Consider the following 19,358-nt stretch of genomic DNA (forward strand, 5'->3'; position numbering starts at 1 on the left):
TCTTGAATCACTTGATTTATGCAGCATGTTGAGTCCACTGTATGTTTGTGTTCAGCTCATCATTGTACTGTACACAGCCTTCCACCTTTTGTTCCAAAATATAGTGCTACTCAAATTCATCCAGTGGCCTGAAACGTCCAGGCATTAATAGTAGGAAAACAGGGCTGTTTCATCTGCAGAAAGTTCCATCCACCAGGCCTGTAAGTGCAAAAAGATGTAAAAACCAAAGGGAATTGAGTTATGTGGAGTGGAGAGGAGGGTAAGAGGGGTTGGAGCAAGAGAGAAAGAGAGAGAGAGAGAGAGAGACAGAGAGAGCGGCAGACTCTGGAATCTAAACCAAATGTGACCGTTTTACCAGTAGAAACAGTAAACACCTGTGGCTGGTTGGAGCAGAACCTCGTCTGTTTCCGCTCCCACCGAAGGGTCCGGGCGCTCTCGCCGCGGTTAGTGCGCGATAAGTGAGAGACCTGTCATTTGGCTGGGGGGGGGGGGGGGGGGGGGGGGGGGGGGGCAGCAGGAGTGATGGAAGGGAGAGTGGTAGTGGTGGTGGTGGTGGGGATGTAGTGAGAGAGGAGTACAGATGGAAACATATGGAGTGAGAAAGTGAGAGAGAGAAAAGAGGGAATGAGTGAAGGAGAGAGATAAAAAAGGGAGTATAGAATATAGTGGGATAAATAGAGAGAATGTCACAGTGAAAAGTTGAGACAGCACACTGTGAAAAAGGAGAGAGAGAGAGAGAGAGAGAGAGATGGGGTCCACTCAGTAAGCAAGACTACACTAGATGGGAAGCTGTAGAAGCTAACTGATAAGCCCCTAACACAGATTATGTTCAGACCAGCATTGCTCTACAACTAAACAAAAGTAGCCAAGATAAGAAGAAAAACAAAAGAAAAAAGCAAAAACGGAAGACAAATTAAAAGGCCATTAAAAGATGGTCAGTTGGCTAAATATCTCTACACTGTCAGAGATACAAAGTAGAGACAGATCCTCACCAAGTACAGGCTGTGTAACCACAGTCTAGCCATAGGGAAAGGCAGACACAAAAAATCATGGTTACCCAAAGAGCAAAGGGTATGTGGTCACTGTATGACAGGGGAGGTAGAGTCAGAGGTGCACTTCGTTCTATAGTTTGATAAATATCAGCCCCAAAGAGACCAATACTTTGGAAGCTTCAGAAAAATCACCCCAGGTTTCATGGCATGCCATGTTTCCTTCTTCCACAATGTAAGAGAAGGCATTCCCTAAAACTATGCTCGCCCAATAACACAAAACTGCCCTCGACTCCAGTCTGTCTGTTACACCATTTCTCCTGTTTATTTGATTTGTTTTGTATATTTATAAAAACAAAGGTTAGTTTAAATATGTTGTAACAAATTAAAATGTGTGTGTGTTCATATGTGTGTGTGTGTGTGTGTGTGTGTGTGTGTGTGTGCGCGCGTGTGTGCGTGTGCGTGTGTGCGTCTGTCTATCTGTCTATGTTATTCTGTGTGCTGATTTTTGTACTGAATTTACTTTGGCAACACTATTTCTTTTTGAACGGTCATGCCAATAAAGCTTATTGAATTGAATTGAATTGAGAGAGAGAGTGAGAGAGAGAGAGGGAGAGAGAGAGAGAGGGAATGAGAGAGAGAGAGAGAGAAAACAACAGCAGGCAGTAGCAGTCCTGGCGGGAGGTGGTCTGCATTCGGGGAGGTCGCGCTGAACCAGCACCAGGGGAGGCTGTGCTGCACTGCCACCAAGAGGACTGCAGCGAAACCAGACACTTCCTGGACACGGCTCTCCTCGCGCAGCGCAGGCTGCTGCCACTACACACGCCAGAGGATTTATCGCTCGCTAGATCCACACACAGAGCAGAGCAGAGCAGAGCAGAGCAGACATCCCAGACTTCACCTAAGCTCTCGCTAACGCCCTCAGCTGTGTCATCCTAAAGTTACATTTACCCACATTTATGTTCTTATCATTTCATTATTTCGAATTTTACAATACATGATTAAAAAACAAAATACAACTATACTAAAAAAATAGTAAAAAATAAACAAAACTAAACACATGACATATAAATACTTTGGCAAAAACCGACTTCTCAGCCACATGTTTGATAAGGAGAATGGAGAAGAGTGTTTGAGGCCAGCTCTTCCACCCGCCCCTGGAAGTGATCCATTATTAATAAATATGTACAGGGGGGTAACAGGAGCCGGGCTGGCGGCCGCTCGGAGGGAACAGGCTGGTAGGCATCCCTTACGGCTGACTGGAACAAGTGAAATGTAGAAACGCTGTATTTATAGTTCCAAAGCCTGTCGATGTGGGCAGGTACAGGAGACCCAGAGCACACCGTGTGCTGTTCCACAGACGCTGAGGTCAGTTCCCCCTGCCCCAAGGACAGAGCTTGCTGATGTCCAGAGAAACAGGAAAGTTTCTCTTTTTGGTCAGATGTCTCTATTACTGAATACTGACTACTGAATTCTACTGTTATCAGAGACTTTGTTACACTTTGCAATGGGCCACATGTTATAGAAGGAATCTACTCAAAGTGACTTTCTCATTGTTAAAGTCATGATGGAAATCCATTTCCCACAGCGCTGAAGTGCTCAAGGTAAAGCAAACTGTTTTGTAGGATGCTGATTTGTAGCCAACAAATGTGTTATTCATCTTCACATAAATGTGTCTATGTGCAAATGCACACATTGTGTGTGTGTGTGTGTGTCTGTGTGTGTTTGTGTTTAATTGTAACACCCCGTGTCTTGTAACACCCTGCTTTCCTTTGTGTGTGCCGTCTGCAGGGATGTGGTGAGGGGTTTGCAGTACCAGTACCGGGTGCAGGTGGATGCTGATGGCAGACTGAGCGAGCTCTCCCCACCGTTGCTCTACAGCCACCCCCAGCCCTTCTGTGGGGACGGCCTGCTGCAAGGGTCAGTATGTGCCTCTGCTACCTCCGGTCCGTTTCTGCCGACACACACACATATAAACACACGCACACACACACTACTTTAATGTGTATTGGAAGCTGCTTGGCCCGGAGTCCTCGCCGGAACAGCCGTTGGAGTGAGCGAGCCGATCTGGGCTCCCATCTGGGCTTCAGCACATGCAAAACATGTGCAGCATGAGCCATGGCCTCTTTTGATCTCTTCCCCTGATTCTCGTTCTCGCTCTCGCTCTCACTGTCCTTCACCCACTCCCTCCATTCTTCCTTCACTACTTCCATCCATCCCTCCCTTCCTCTCTCTCTCTCCCTCTCTCTTTGTCTGTATGTCTGTATATCTTCAGGATGGAGAGGTGTGATGATGGGAATCTCTTGGATGGAGACGGCTGCTCGAAAATATGCCTGATGGAGCCAGGCTTCAACTGTGAAGGTGCGTCAGACTCTGGGGGCCGGGGGTGGGGGGTGGGGGGTGGGGTGGGGGTCTGTGATCCGAGACGCCGCCGATGGCCACGGCCAGCACTGGCTGGATGCTCTGACCACTGCGCTGTTCTGACGAGAGGTACACAGTATGTTTATGGGGTCCATCCACTTGAATAATTGTTAGCAGTTTCAGAACAGTCAGAGTTCAGCTCAAGCTTGTGATTTCCTGACCAAGCCAAACATGTGTCTTGTAACAGAGGTATCTGTGCACCTGTGACCTGCAACCACGATGTATAGATAAAGAAAATGTGCTGGATGATAAAGTCTTAAGAATTATCTGTGGATGAAAAGCCCCCCCCCCTACGGAAAGAATCAGCTTGTTTTGTTGTTTTGCTTGCTGGGAGTACTGGATTCTGTGGGATGCAGTAAAGTGTAAAGTAATTTGGAGGTGGTGTGTGGATTGATGGAAGCTTGGTGATTTTCAGGCGGATTTCCACACACATAAAGCAGAGCGGTTTATGTGCCGTTTTACATCTCTGGTTTTCATTTTGCTATTTGGCAACGTGGACGCAAGGCGCAGTGCAGCACAGCACAGGGAAGTGTGGCCATAGTAACAATGCCCTTGTCTACACTTACTCAATGTGAAAATGATCTCATGATGTGAGAATCTACAAAGCAGGGTTAAAAAATACCTCTTTGAGAGGCAATTCACATGCGAATGGTCAACCTCACTAACATTTAGATTTAGATTGCAATAACAATATCGCAACATGAATCGTCAGTTGATATTGTTTATGAAGGGTTATATATGTGTGAGGTATTCACTGGATGGGGATGGTATTTTTTTGGTGGAAGATGAGTTCTTTTGAACACCTTTTAGAGTATTCGTTTTCTGAACGTCAGTGAGACCATAATGAAAAACAAATATCTTAGAACCTTGTTTCCATGTGCCATGAGTTTTCTATGAAACATGAACTGGAGAGGAAGAGAGAAAAAAGCAGTTCACTATGTATAGTTACATATTAGAGGAACCACAACTAATCCAAGCCGTGTGACAGCCCAGCACAGTGACTGACTCACATGCAATCATTTTCATTTCATTTGAGTTTTCCAACACAACTTGTAACCAATCTTGGGGTGTTAAGATCAGTGTAAATTGCTGGATTGAAAGGATCTGCCTGAGCCATGGGTCCAAATATAACATCAGGCATTTCGTGCAGTGTTATGAAACAGACTGTGGTGTGAACAGCCTAGTAAGAACCCAAGACAGACACACACGCACACACGCACACACACACATTCTCCCGACACCCCCTGTCTGATTTTAGCCACAGGTGTTGTCCGTCAGCCATTCTGAAATGCATATATGCAGTCAGGGGGTTGATGGCGATGATGTGGTTTTAATTTGGTGTTGGACTCGATTTGAAAGGCTCAGACTTTGAAGAGCTGTGCCCACCAAACACCTCAGCGATGACTCACCTCCATTTCACCTGAAAGCTGTCCGAGGCGAAGCGATGGCCAACACCGAGTTTGCGATTCTGACATCATTCCCTCAGTCCATCTCCTAATGAATATTTGGGTTATTACGCACGCGTCTCCCCTCTCTTTTAATTCTTACCTCCCCATGCACGTCTTTGTCACACATCCATCTCATGAAGCAAACAATCGCTCCAGTCGACACATTCCTGCACATGAAATCATTCGCATATTTCGGATCCAGCTTTCATTTATTTAACCAACTGTGAAAATGGGCCGCTTTCAAAGACCTGTCCTCCCCAGATTGATTTGGACACGCAGAGGGTCACTGTATGGGGGGTATGGCTGGAAGCTGACTCCACTGTTCATTCGTGACTATAATGCATTTGGCATTCCTGTTGTGTCAGGTTAATGACCATGGTGGACCGGGGGGGGGGGGGGGGCATTCTTTCGGTCTTCTACAGGTCAGCCGAGCCTGTGCTACGTCTTTGAGGGCGATGGCGTGTGTGAGGAGTTCGAGAAGGGCTCCAGTGTGCAGGACTGCGGCTACTTCACGCCCGTCGGCTACACGGACCAGTGGGCCTCCGCTGCCTGGGCGTCCCACCATGACCAGCGATGCCCAGCCGCTGCAGCCACGGGGGAACCGTCTATCTCCCAGGTAACCACATTTTACACTTCACTGCTCTCGGCCGACACTAGTCATCACTGTGTACTAGCACATACCATATCCTATTATCACAAAGGACACGAGGAGTGATAATGGGTGTTCAATGATATGATCGGGATGTGTCCACATTACATTGATAACTGACAGAAGATGAAAGTTGCTGTATGATACCGCTGTTGCTAATGCCTGATGTAATGTCTGTCACCTAAGCTCATAGTCCTGGCTAAGCTGATAGTTATGAGTAATATTTTATTGTCATGTCCTCTAAGCAGCAGGGGCATATGTTCAGTGATTAACGACTCGCTGGCATCACATGAACATATTTATCCACACAAAACACATTCTTTTTTGTGGCGTGTCTGTGTCATACCTGTCTGTGTGATGCCTGTTGGCCGGTCTGTCTCCCACCCTCAGATGTGCAAGTCCCAGACTATGGACGTAGACAACGCAGTAACACAAGAGGCATGGGTTCCATGCACAGCTCCGTCCCAGATGGGCAGCTACTATGAGCAGCAGCAGCAGCAGCAGCCCGTGTGGCTCAAGGTACTGTGCTGTACACTCTTCCATGGGGGATAGGGAGGGGCACCTGACAATAGCACTTTCATTATGGAACAATCGCTTTTTTTTTTTTTTTTTTTTTTTAAAGGTTGGATTCGAGCAGCCGGGGGTGGCAGCCTCCGTTATCGTCTATCTGACGTCCGACGGAGGTTGGCATGGCGACCATTGCAGGAGTACCGTCTCCATTCAGCTGTGTGACACTAATGGGAAAAACCATTCGCTCGGTAAGCCCTCATCTCCTTTACAGGCACACAAACAAAGCAGTGGGGGAAAAAAACATAACATTTTGTCATGCATAAGTAATGTACTGAGGCGTGGTGGTGTATAAACAACATCATTTTCGTTTGGATTTTTATTGCCCTCATATCATAAAACTGTCCACTCCATTCAGTCACCAGCTTAATAAAACTAAATCAAGTCAGATATTTGCATGAGAACTCCAGCATTCAGTACTCAGCGTGGAAATCTTACTCATAAGTAATGTATTCGTTAGCAAACAAAGTCACAAAAGGGATCAGAGCCCAGCTGTGTGGAAGGAGGCATCTTGAAGTTTTCCAATGCATGGTGTGTGTGTCATCTTCCAGTGCGTGGTGTGTGTGTGTCATCTTGTGGATCCATCAGTGGTCTGTACCCTGTTTTGCCTTTAAGCCTTTAAGTGCTCTGTGTGTATATGTGTGTGTGTGTGTGTGTGTGTGTGTGTGTGTGTGTGTGTGTGTGTGTGTGTGTGTGTGTGTGTGTGTGCCTGTGTGTTTATTTGCACAGGTGACTTTGAGCTGTCGTGCCAGCATAACCCCCTGGTGGTGAACGTGACTCATAACCTGAGCGCGCCCTTCTTCCTGACCTCGGCCGTGCTGCTCAACTTCTCGTCGGCGCTCGTGGGCGTGACGGGCGTGGCCCTGCGCACCTCCTGTCTCTTCAGCGCCTTTGCCCTGACTGGGTGCGCTGAGGGTGTGCTCTCCCATGACCTCCACATGCTAATGTGCACACAAGCCATACACACAGCACGTACACACAACACATATACAACACATACACAATACACAATACACACAACACCCACACACACACACACACACACACACACACCACCACACACACACACACACCACACACACCCACACACACACACACACAATATACATACAAACCACACACATAATACAAACACAACACACACAATACACACACAACACACACAATACATACACAACACACAATACACACACAACACACATACAATACACACACCACACACACACTACACACACTACACACACACCACACACAACACAATACACAGACTTACAGTTATCATTGAAATCCCTTATGTATACATACAGTACACAGCCCCACATACAAAAATGTGGGTATATAAACAATAGCTAAATGTCACATGGAGGAAAAATGCAGTTATTTCAGTTAAACACTTTGGCACAGAAACATGCATAACATAACAGTTCTAGTGTTTGGCTCTCATCTTTAAAAATGCTCTTACCTTTTAGTATTTCCACAGATATCTATGCAATAGTAATATCTTTGGTTTGACTAATCTCTCTCTCTCTCTCTCTCTCTCTCTCTCTCTCTCTCTCTCTCTCTCTCTCTCTCTCTATCTCTCTATCTCTCTCGTTTCCTGTGTCCGTCTCGGTAGGTGTGCGCGCAGACCCTGTGGCATGGACAGCTGCAGGCCATTGCAGATCGAGCACGCTTTCGTTACATGCACCGCCGGGACCGATGTGACCCGCTGCTCGGTCCTCTGCCACCACGGCTACACGCTCGGCGTCCTCAGCGGCAAAGGCCTTCCATCCCATCAGGTGAGCAGACGGCTCCTCTCGTGCTGTGTACCACGGTAGGGGCTCACGACTCATCCAGCCACAGCGTGTTGACAGGTGAACAGGTGAACCATATGAGAATGTGGAATCAAGCGCCGTATCGTTAGGTGAAAACAGCTGTGGATCTTGCCTTTAAGTAAATGCAGCATGTCGTGTGTTTCACTAGTGTATTCGTTTGACCCTTGACCTTGTTGCAATTTCTTCTTCTCCCTTTCCTCCACAGGGGGAGACAGAGTGTAGGTAGAATGTTTGTGTGTCAATGAGACAAAGATGCAGATCTCTTTTTCTTGTTACTTTCACTTTCTCTTCTCTCTCTCTCTCTGTCTCTCTCTCTCTGTCTCTCTCTCTCTGTCTGTCTTTCAGACACAAACACATACAAATGCACATAATACTTGTATGTCTATCTTGATCTTCTCTTTTTCAGCGAGCCATCAATGTGAGCTGCAGTCATGGCGTGTGGGAGCGGGTGGTTACGTGCCAGGCGGTGGACTGTGGGCTGCCCGATCAGTCGCACGTCTTTTTTGCTACCTTCTCATGTCCGTCAGGCACAACGTTTGGAAAGCAGTGCTCCTTCTCCTGCAAAGCCCCTGCTATTTTACAAGGTGCAGAGGGACACTTCCATGCATGTAAATAGAAGACATAGACATTTCACCTTACAGCTGAGGATATTCAGAGAAACAAGCCCCAAAAAGTCAGTGGTTTATTTGCTCAAAAGGTTGAAGCGTTTTTTTTTTGCTGCAGTCTTAGTGGAAATGCAAGTAAACATGAGTCACTGAGTGTGTGAATCCATGTGTGTGTGTGTGTGTGTGTGTGTGTCTGTTTGTGTGGTGTGCATGTGCTTGTACGTGTGTTTGTTTGTATCCGTGTATGTAGGTGTATGTCTGTGTGTGTGTGTGTGTGTGTGTGTGTGTGTGTGTACAGTATGTTTGTGTGTATTCGGTACATGTAGGTGTATGTGCGTGTGTGTGTGTGTGTGTGTGTGTGTGTGTGTGTGTGTGTGTGTGTGTGTGTGTGCATGTGTGTGTGTGTCAGGTCTCCCGCCTGCTCAGGGCCGGGATGTCTGCTTGGCAGCACTGCGCTGGTTGCGTGCCAGAGGATGGAGGCCCCTTGCCTTCCACTGTGTAAATAGGAAACTAGGGCTTGGCGGTAGGAGGCCTGTGCACAGGTGGGGAGAGGATATAAGGGAAGAGGAGAGAACAAGAGAGTGTTTCATCTAATTCAACACCGGCCCGAGAGGCCTGCGGCCCCCGCCGACCACAGCGAGCACGCCGACAGGAACCCCTCAACCCCCCCCCCCCCAGCCCAGGGGCTCTTTCGGGGCAGGGCTTCCCACAGGTCACCAGCGTGTTTAGGGGCCCTCTTGTTCCGTGAGGGGGCTACTTAAGATGGAAAGATAGGAAAGAAACACAGCATCCATCAGCCAAAACACCTCCTCTGTCATGATAGAGATGGCAAGCGTTATTATGTATACAGGACCTCTCACAGTCAACAACGCCTAATGGGTTATGTTAGGATGGGGTATATTAGGCCAGGTATCCAATATCATGTCTCAGTACTTGCACTTACGAAAGGGGACTGATACCATGTGTTCAAGTAATACATACAATTGACAGCACCACCAACAACAATAACAACAACTATAGATATCAGATACAGACAATAGATATCAGACCAGACATAGATACTGAATCAGAATTGTACCTCTCTTCACAAGTGCTCCTGTTTGGCTGAATAATTGAAATTCTTTGCTTGAACTTCTCAGGGGACAGTGATACATTGGTATGTTTGGAGGATGGCCTTTGGTCCTACCCTGAAGCCTACTGTAAGACAGAGTGTCCAGATCCTCCAGTGGTGCCCAATGCCAGACTCCTGGTGCCCGAGTGTGATGGTAGTGGCCACGACGTGGGGACAGTCTGCCGTTACAAATGCATCCCTGGATATTATGTGTCCGACAGTCTAAATAAGAAAATAAGAAAGTAAGTATACTCTTCAAGTTTACTCCTCAAGGTTATCATAACATCCATGGCTTAAAAACTATGACCACCCATAGACAGCAAACAATTTTGGACATTTTATGGGTCCAACTGTGCATACTTTATATTATGGTTAAGAAATGCTCCAATGAAGTGAGATCTTTCGGAACCATAAACATTTGGGTCTTTATACTGGGGGTATTTTTAGACTCATTGTGGGCTAACTGTGGCTTCAGTTTTATATCTATGCTGATAAATTTCATAGAACATATAACTCAGCTCATTACCGGATTGCTTCACATGATTCTAATGAAGTATTTTGCGTTAATATAAAACTCACCTTTTTCACGGGTTCATTACTACATTTCATTCACGTCAGCAATATCTTTTGACTGTGTGTGCTGACATTGTCGAGTGAGGTTGACGAGGTCAGTTCTTTCAAGTCTGATGATAATTTTTAGCACAGCATAAAAATGTTGGAAAGGGCAAATATTTGCACCTGCCATGCCTTTATGAGTCACTTAACCTGCTGTAAAAATATGCGAATGAGTTTTAACGACTTCTAATTAGGCATTAATGGTAATATGATCGCCAGCAAGACTTATAAATGGTTTACTAATGGTCTTCATTAATGTCTCTCTCGAATGTATTTGATTATGTCGACATGTACACCAACAGCAGCACGACTCGCCGCCACTTACAAAAATGACTAAAATGTGAAGAACATGGCACACTGTCTTGTTGAGTGAAGGTTCTCTTTCTTAAGCTTGAACAGATGTGCAGTTACGCAATGTTGCCTTAAATTCATTAAGCGAACGCATCTCACTGCACAACTTTAATGTTATTCCAGCAGCACTCGGGACGACTCACACAGATGTCTTAGTGAGACGTTTAAACAGTAGCAGATGCTCAAGCAGATGATCTGTTTTTATAAGCCTTGTGCCCCTTGCAGTGCTGCTGCTTATGGTTGTGGTTTGTTGTTGTTAAACGCCGCGCTCTGTCGCCTCCGTTCTTTCTCTCAGGAGGTTTCTGAAGCTGGAGTGTCTGGAGGGCGGCCGATGGGAGACGGGCAGCTGCGTCCCGGTCTCGTGCCCTGTGCTGCCCGCCATGTTCGAGGGCATGTACACCTGCACCAACGGGCTGGACTTTGACACGGTCTGCACTCTCCACTGTCCCGGACTCGCAGAGAAGGTGCCGTCACAGTGTTCTCCTCATCATATTATGACACAGAGGGGATAACGCAGGATTTATAGTTAATCTGCAGTTATTCTAGATAGATAGATAGATAGATAGATAGATACTTTATTGATCCTCAAGGGGAAATTCAAGATTCTGAAGTACAATGCAGCACAAAGCAGTTTCATGTCCAAAATACTGCATTTTGCAGTAAAGTGCAGTACAATGTAGTTGCAATGCAACTTTTCCATGGCCAAAATACTGCATTCCTGCATATGAAGTGCAAGGAATTCCTTAACAACTGCAGTTCTTTTTTGTATTGATGCCCTGGTTCAGTACATTTTGTAGTACTTTGTGGTGGACCTGTTGGTTTTGGCAGTCATATCTGTCAATATTTCAGTTGAAGGTTATGTGTGCAAAAATATGCAGTGATTTCTTTATGTTTTCCTTAACTGTGTAAAATTGTTGTGTAAAATGGAAAGAGTCCTCAGGGTTGTGAGTTATGGTGAGATGATGAATTGCAGCACTCAACCTGGTCTCATGTGTGAGCATACAGATCAAACGAGATTCCCTCTTGTGTTCTCTTCACTATATGATGCAAGCAGCGTACAAATCCAGAATTCAAACTTTGTCCAAACAGCACTCGATTCGCTGCACAAAAGACGGGCGATGGACGGAGGACTTGCACATGTGCAAAAATATCGAGGGCGATTGTCTTCCGCCAGCTGACCTCAACTTGGTGGAGTACATGTGTGAAGATGGCTACAGTATTGGTCAGTATGCCTGCATAAAAGCTACTGAAAATGCAATGATGTTTTTCTTTCTTTCTATTGCTATTCCTTTTCCTTTCCTTTAAACTCAGACAGGATTAAACATAGCCCATAATAACTCACTCGACAGTGTGTTAGCATCCAAGCCTTTGGAGAACAGTGCTGCGTTTGCTCATGACGCAAACTGTCATGTCTTGTCAAGCCATTGAACTGGAAAAGTAGGCTATTTTGGAGAGTTGTGGATGTTTGCAGACAAATACATTTCCATTCATGCTGACCTGAGTTAAGGAAAGCCCACCCGTTGTGTCCTTACAGGTGCTGTTTGCTACCCAACATGCATTGTGGCCTTGAGCGACCCAGTGGTGTTGACCAATGGGACCACTGCTGACACAGTCAAGCACTGGATGCTACCCAGCAAAGTTGAGGTGAGTGGGATGTGTCTCATTTGCTTTGGCTGGATTACTGGTGGTGCTGTCCTACCAAAATGGCTGTTTTTTTATTTATTTGACTCTCATCATGTTTCATGATATATTTTATGTTGTACCTCGTAAGCAGCCACAGTGTAAACAATGCTATTTGTGGCAAATTTTAAAGGCAACTTAAAGGATTATTGCTTGCGGCCATCTGTTACTCATTTTAATCCGCAAGTTCAGTCAACAACTGAAGTGAAGTACTGTATGTGTGTGTGTGTGTGTGTGTGTGTGTGTGTGTGTGTGTGTGTGTGCGTGTGCGTGTGGTGTGTGTGCGTACACAAAAAGCTGGTCTGAAGGTATTTCTCCTGTTTGCACAATACATCACAGCACTGTTATTCCAGATCACTTGAAGCTCACCAAGCTTTTTTATGGCGATGGATTCCAAGGCTTCGGTGTGGGTAGCGGGTTTTTTGTTTTGTCTTCAAGAATGCCTGACGCTGTTTAAGGATTCCTAGAATCACTCTACGTACAAATTGAGTGTAGTGAGCTGCCCTCTGACGAGTAGTTGGGTGGTCACACGTTTACCCCAAGGCGCAGAGGAACCTCAAAAGTGAATAGTTTGGATTGGAGTTTGATCGGTTGAGTCACATTGTTGGCACCTCCGAGTGATATGTGGGATTGTGTTTGCCTGGTGCCTCCTGCCAAATCAGGTCTAGATTCCCCGCACCACCGTCATTGTGAAAGCGAGCGTTGACCCTGTCTGGCCTCATCTGTGGGCTAAAATATGACTGCTCTGTCCACAAAGAGATAGATAAGGGGAGAGTGGGAGGCGGGTGGGCGGGTGGGCGGGTGGAGGGGCCGTAGGGGGGGAATCCAATGCCACACACCACGCCAAGGGCTCCTCAAGGTGACAGCCTTCGTCTGTGTTGATTCTGGGGTGTCAGAGCATTAGATCAGCTCGGCTTTCCAAGAACGTCGTCCAAGTATTTGTCAGTTGGGGTAACAATGATGGAATAAAGGCCATGGAAAAGGGGAGATGGATCTTAGATGGGGGACCCGTGTTCCTGGAAACCCTTGCGAACAGCCTACCCCGACAGTCGAGGCCAGATGAACACATGTGAGGGAGAGCTCTGCCATGTTCTGTAACTTGGACAAAATAGCCGTTTGTCCTGAGGGAAACGAAACGGGCTTGCTTTGCTTATTGTGCAGCCATGCTCTTGTGCTCTTGGAGGGAGTGCACATAACGTAATGGTGTGCGGTGTGCATACTTAAGATGCTCAGAGTAACTGGGATATCATGTTAGTCTCATATGAACCGCCAATATTGAACAATGATACAGTACAAAAAAGCCCTTTGGTTTTCATGCCCAAACCTTTGCCTCTGTTGATACATGAAAACATGATGCATGAAAACATAAAAAGATGTTGACATCATTTAAGACTCGTTGACAGTTATTCTAAATTCGTTCTACAGATAAAAAGAGGATATACAATTCTACAGCTCTCTGACTTATCATGGTCTGTTGAATTTAAATTTATGAGTGGTCATAATTTTTTTTATTATTGCTGTTCACATCCAAATGACCCTTACCTTGTGGACTGAAGTGTTGCTGGGTCACAACAACAGTATTTCTTTCTCCCTCACAGAGTATTGTCTGCACTGGTATGAAGAAATGGTACCCAGATCCCAAGAGCATCCATTGTATTCAGTCCTGTGAGGTAAGTGAGTAAACATTTAGCTTTTTTTTTTCTAATTGCCTCACAGCTTCACGGTTGCAGTTGACCAAATATCTTTTTCCCTGAGATAATCAAAAAGCTGTGTGCATGAAATTGTATTGTTTGGAGTCCACCTCCTAGTGCAGTCCTGCTGCTTGCCCTCTGGACTTCACAGTGTTTAGGATTACGCATCACTTCAGGTTGGACGGCATCAACGCTCTATTCTTTAAGGGGTGCAAGCTGGTGTGTCAGCATTGCCATGGTATGAGTGATGAATAATCTTAGAAAAAAATAAATGCTTTGACAGAGCTAGTACCTTTGTCCAGAGGGGTCTGGAATTGTTGTGTGGCTCTGATGGGAGTTGATAAGCATCATTTGAATGTTGAGTGATAAGAGGAATGACTATGAGGAACAAGAGCCAACGATGTGCTCAGTGGAAAGCCGTTGGCCAAGCTGGCAGTTCTCTCCCTGATTAAAAAAAGACGAAACAGTAAATCAGTATTATTTGATCCCTCTGTCTGATGATTCGTGTGTTTATGTACGTACCTCTTGGATTTGTTGTTTCTCACCAAAGTGGTATCAGATGAAACTGTTCTCGGATGGAACCAGCTGCAGTGTTATTTTTGGTAGAAGAATTTCTCTTATTTTATAATTTAATATATATTATGTTCAACAAGTGCATGTCGGTTTGCCTATAGATCAGTGAAATATATATTCGGATGACATTAAAACTCATTGAGTCTCATTGTTTACAATGTTCAGTGTTTTTTCACAAAACATTTTCTTTTTCAATGTTGCCTGACTGCTTGACAAATGAAAGTTATCTGAGCCACAGAAAAATGTAGGTAAATGTGTATGATTTGTTTTGCAATATTTCAAATATTTAAGAACACTGTTAAAGCAACCACTAATGAATATCTAAAGACTGAAAATGTGATGATCCATGCTGAATGCTAATCTTCCCAAACAGTACGACTGTACTGTTGCTGCCATCTCTGGTATCTCATGCAAGCTCGTCAAAGAGGCCCTCTCCCTCTCCTCATCCTCGTCAGCTGGCACTTCCTCCTCCAAAATGCCTGATATGCCGGAGATTATTAGCACTTTACTCACATCAGAGATATCAGTGATGGCACATCATTAACATGCCAGAGGAAGATTTTTCAAACATTAAATTCATTGGTAATTTGGATGAATCATTGCATAGTTATAGACATGTTCATTCAAGGATGAGTCTAAAAGTCCTCACCTTTAAATAAGATGTTTTGTATTTTTGCGTAAATACAGAAACTCAAGACAAATATGAAAGCAAAGCAATTGAATATCTTCATTGTTGTGAGGTGCAGGCTGGATGTAGGGGTGGGGGTGCTGGGATCGATTCCGAACAATACATCCAGAGAGGTTACCTAAACTGTTTTGACGCAAAAGCAAAGATTATTTTTAAAAACAGTTTACATCACACATGAAATGGGGGGGAAACATAATTAGGGGCCTTTCGGGAAGTCTGGGGAGTCCCAATCAAGAGGTGCATACTTCAGTGAAGCGCAATGCCAGCACTAACATGGGGCCTCAAAACACCAACGCTTGTTGCCATGGAGTGTATTTTGTTTATTGTATCTTTCACCTAGCATTAGACATGGTTGGTCAGCAGGCTTGTGGAGCGTGGCCTCCCCCTTCAGTTTTATGGCAGGTTTAGGGAATTCGTTTCACAAAGCGCCACATAAGGTGAAAAGACACTTGGGTTGTTTTGATGTCTCCTGTGTCAGGGCAAATATTCGTTTGCTGTTTGTTCTCTGATACTTGGAACTTTAAACAAACCCTCATCCAGGATACCCTTGTTTAACAGTTGTTATACAGGTTTTTTTATTTTTTTGTTTTTGTTCTTTTTTTGTCTCTCTGTGTGAGTCACGGAGGGTGCATTTTCAATAAGTTTACTTCCTCTAAAATCACACTTTGGATACGGCGACAATAACAAATGGATACCCAAATCCCTAGAGGTGCATTCTGGGAAAGAACAAGATCATCAGTCGTCTGTTCTATATTTCATAAGTGATGTTGAAATTCTTGCTTAGAAGGAAAAAAAATCCTAAGAAGAAAAAAAAAATCCTAACAAAACTGTTGTTGACAGATGACAGGACTATATTTTGGCCTTTGAAAGTCTTTGAAGATAAGTTGCTGTAATTTGCCAAAATTGACATTTTAAATATGCCTCCTCTCCAGCAGATATCCGGGAAATGTCCAAGAATGGGCACAATAGATGAAGCTCATAATTTCTTTTAACACTATTAAGATGATGAAATACACCCCCCCCCCCCCCCCACCTCCAACACACACACACACACACACACACACACACACACACACACACACACACACACACACACACCAGCCTGACTTTAAGTATGATAGTTCAATCAGCAATGTCTTTAACCCCTAAGACCTCTGAAGTACCACTCTATCAGCTGGAAACATCCAGGGAGTGACTCAGACATAAAACAGGCATGTACCTTACTCACAGCAGGCGAGTAAAGATGAAAGAGGGCTGAATCTTAGCCATATAGAGGGAGGAAAAAGAAACAAATCACAACTCAGCAGTAGGTTCCAATTCTAATCTGTAATAAACTGTATGGCCAACGGAATTTACAAGTATTGACATCATGTTAAAACATATCGATGCGAAGAGCTCAGTTGGTCATACTCTCGAAATCTTATTTTTTTATTGTCTTGTTCCCTGGCCACAAGGGTAAAATACGGATGTTCACATGGCACAGGTCAGATGGTTTTGGCCTCACTCCTTGTCCATTTTCAAATGGTATGCAGTGTTTCAACTTTAGCCTAACGTTTGTTGGCAAAAGCTCCCCACTGGCTCAGGAATCTACATTCCTGTAACCTTTCCCATTTATTGTAACACATTTCTTCAAGCTCTCACGTTGGAACCTGATTTTTTATTTGATTCCCTGACAAAATATGTAGCTTCTTATCAAACCTCAACCACTGGCATTACAAAAGTGGGAACCCATATTTGGAGCTACTTCATTAGAGCAGACATTAACACTAATAATGCCCATGTAAACTTTGACTGCCTCACAAAAAAGGGGTAGCTGTCTACCAGACTAACTTAAAAGCACAAACCATTTCATGTAAGAGTCAAACCTAATCGCTGTCAAGTGCTGAAAGGCCAAAACAGAACAATGAAAAATGATATTTGTTTATGACTTGGCAGTTGGGTTGGGGAAGGAAGGAACATTTTCGCCAGGGTGAAGTTCCTCAGAAATCTTCTCAGCAGCTGCCCTCACCCTGTGATATGCCGTCAGGTACAACCTGAAGGCTTTGAAAGAACTCCATGGCCTGAGAAGAAGCCAAAAGTATCTTTGGCAGACACCCCATATTTTCTTAGTTTTGGCTCGCAAGGCTGAAGGTTAAGTTGAAAAAGTTAAAGGCTGTCATTATGACGCTTGTAAGGTTTTTCCTGCAACTTAAGGCTGATAATTGTGCACCTTTGTAGACAGTTGGACTCTTTTTAACTTTATATAAAAAAAATGTTAATGGCAAGATTCTCACGAATGAAGCTGTGACTCCTAAACAGGAATTTTGGAAGTTTCCTCGGGCACAGCTGGAAACATATTCAGACCTGCTGCATATATAGCTCAGTGGCCATTAATAAAGCATGCTACTGTAATCACTTATTGAGAGAGGTGGACTGGGTAGATTTTTGGACCTCAGGAATTTGAATAATCTTTTCTGTTCTGTATCCTGTTTTTTTTTTTTTTTAAAAACAGACTAGTGTAGTGCATGCCACAAACGATGTGGTTTTATTTTTTTTAAAAGTGTGTGAAGCAGAGAAATGATCTACCATAATTTCTTTTTTTCTTTCTTAGCCATTCGGAGGCGACGGCTGGTGTGATACCATCAACAACCGGGCATACTGTCAGTATGACGGCGGAGACTGCTGTCCTTCAACGCTTTCCACCGGAAAGGTAATCCCATCTCAGATCTGCCTCCTGTCGATACCTCATGTCCTCGCTCAGTGATCTAATGCCCCCCCCCCCCCCAAACTCACATTCCCGACACTGAAAGCCACTTGTCTCGCCATGGTTTCACACCATGAGTTATAGCAGCGGGAGACTCCCCCTCTTCGAAACGAGTGAGTTAAAGGGGAAAGAGTGGTCATCGTAAATAAAGCTCCAGTTAACATTTCTTTTATGAGGGGAAGGCCAGATGGCAGTGGTCATGGGCGACAGTAAAACAGGCCTTTAATGAGTGGGCCCTGAGAAAGCGAAATAAACCACCAGCGACAGCATCCTGCCACTGTGGGTCCAGTGGAGAGACAGTGCCAGTGTACACACACGCACGGCACGCTGGACACACCTGTGTGCCACACAAAAAGGATACAACGCTTACCGTCCACTCAGGGTTGGTGAAGGGGTCTCGAAGGCGCCCTCCAGGTGAAAGTGACACGGATGTTGGAAAATGGAAATGAAAGAATGAATGGAAGGATATAGAACTCTGTTGGAAGGATGTGTGCTCTCTCGCTCTATCTCGCTCTCTCTCTCTCTCTCTCTCTCTCTCTCTCTGTCTTGCATGTTGACTCTCTTTCTACTTTCACTCACTCTGTCCATTGCTCTGTCCATGGGATGGACAACATACATTTTTTCAACAGCTGTAGTCTAGTCAAACTCAGCAGCCCAAAGCCATGGACACGCATTGTGTTCATTCTTGAGAATTCGGGTCGACTGTAAAATAAGGGATACCTGCAGAGGCATTTCATTTGAGTGTCAGAAGAAACGAGACGGGCTTGGAAATGTCATAAAGATACCACGTATAGCGGCCAGAACTAACAAATCTTGAGCTCTGTTCATAAAAGAATGGAAATCCTCGGTATCGTGCTCCTGCATCATTAAAATGTTATTGGAAAGGAATCTCAGCTGCCTCCCAGTTCAACTACCTTGATCAGTGAAGCAACCAGACACGTTTAAAGAAACTGTCCATGGTAAACAAATGTCGTTTTAATGGCAGGGCAGTACAGGGTGACTATGATCTAGATCTCAGCCCCCACTTTGAACAGCTGCTACCCCCTCAATGAAACAATTACCTCCCGTAAACATTGGGCGAAATCAGTGCTAGCCCCTGAAGTTGCATTTCATGTTTACTTTTCTTGAGACGGTCTGCTTTTGCGGGGCATCTGAGTTTATTTTGCAACCTGTGGTGATGGCATGCTTCCTGGACAAGACCCTGGCAACTCGTCCCGTTGATTCTAAACACATGTTCATCTGTTCACCTCTTTTGGTGGATTTCCTTTCCCAGATATTCATGGTCTCTCACAGTTTTGGTCCATGGTGCACCTTAAGACATGATTTCACCACCTTCTCCTGTGGTGTACCTTTTGACACGACTTCACACGTTTCAACACAGTCCAGCTTTTTGAAGTGATTTCACCTGTTTCT

At 44.9% G+C, this 19,358-nt stretch overlaps 1 protein-coding gene across 1 annotated transcript in view; it reads left to right on the plus strand.

Annotated features, from left to right (window-relative positions):
* pappa2 (pappalysin 2) overlaps window positions 1-19,358 on the plus strand; it is a 45,025-nt gene that overhangs the window by 24,912 nt on the left and 755 nt on the right. Inside the window, exons 9-22 of the mRNA XM_042094095.1 lie at window positions 2,781-2,909; window positions 3,265-3,350; window positions 5,281-5,474; window positions 5,898-6,026; window positions 6,130-6,265; window positions 6,804-6,978; window positions 7,690-7,852; window positions 8,295-8,472; window positions 9,633-9,846; window positions 10,866-11,034; window positions 11,660-11,792; window positions 12,105-12,214; window positions 13,849-13,920; window positions 17,793-17,891. Of these exons, the coding sequence (XP_041950029.1) occupies window positions 2,781-2,909; window positions 3,265-3,350; window positions 5,281-5,474; window positions 5,898-6,026; window positions 6,130-6,265; window positions 6,804-6,978; window positions 7,690-7,852; window positions 8,295-8,472; window positions 9,633-9,846; window positions 10,866-11,034; window positions 11,660-11,792; window positions 12,105-12,214; window positions 13,849-13,920; window positions 17,793-17,891 (1,987 nt within the window). The remainder of the gene's footprint in view (window positions 1-2,780; window positions 2,910-3,264; window positions 3,351-5,280; window positions 5,475-5,897; window positions 6,027-6,129; window positions 6,266-6,803; window positions 6,979-7,689; window positions 7,853-8,294; window positions 8,473-9,632; window positions 9,847-10,865; window positions 11,035-11,659; window positions 11,793-12,104; window positions 12,215-13,848; window positions 13,921-17,792; window positions 17,892-19,358) is intronic.

Source organism: Alosa sapidissima, chromosome 1 (assembly GCF_018492685.1).
Source record: "Alosa sapidissima isolate fAloSap1 chromosome 1, fAloSap1.pri, whole genome shotgun sequence".
Classification (NCBI taxonomy): Eukaryota; Metazoa; Chordata; class Actinopteri; order Clupeiformes; family Clupeidae; genus Alosa; species Alosa sapidissima.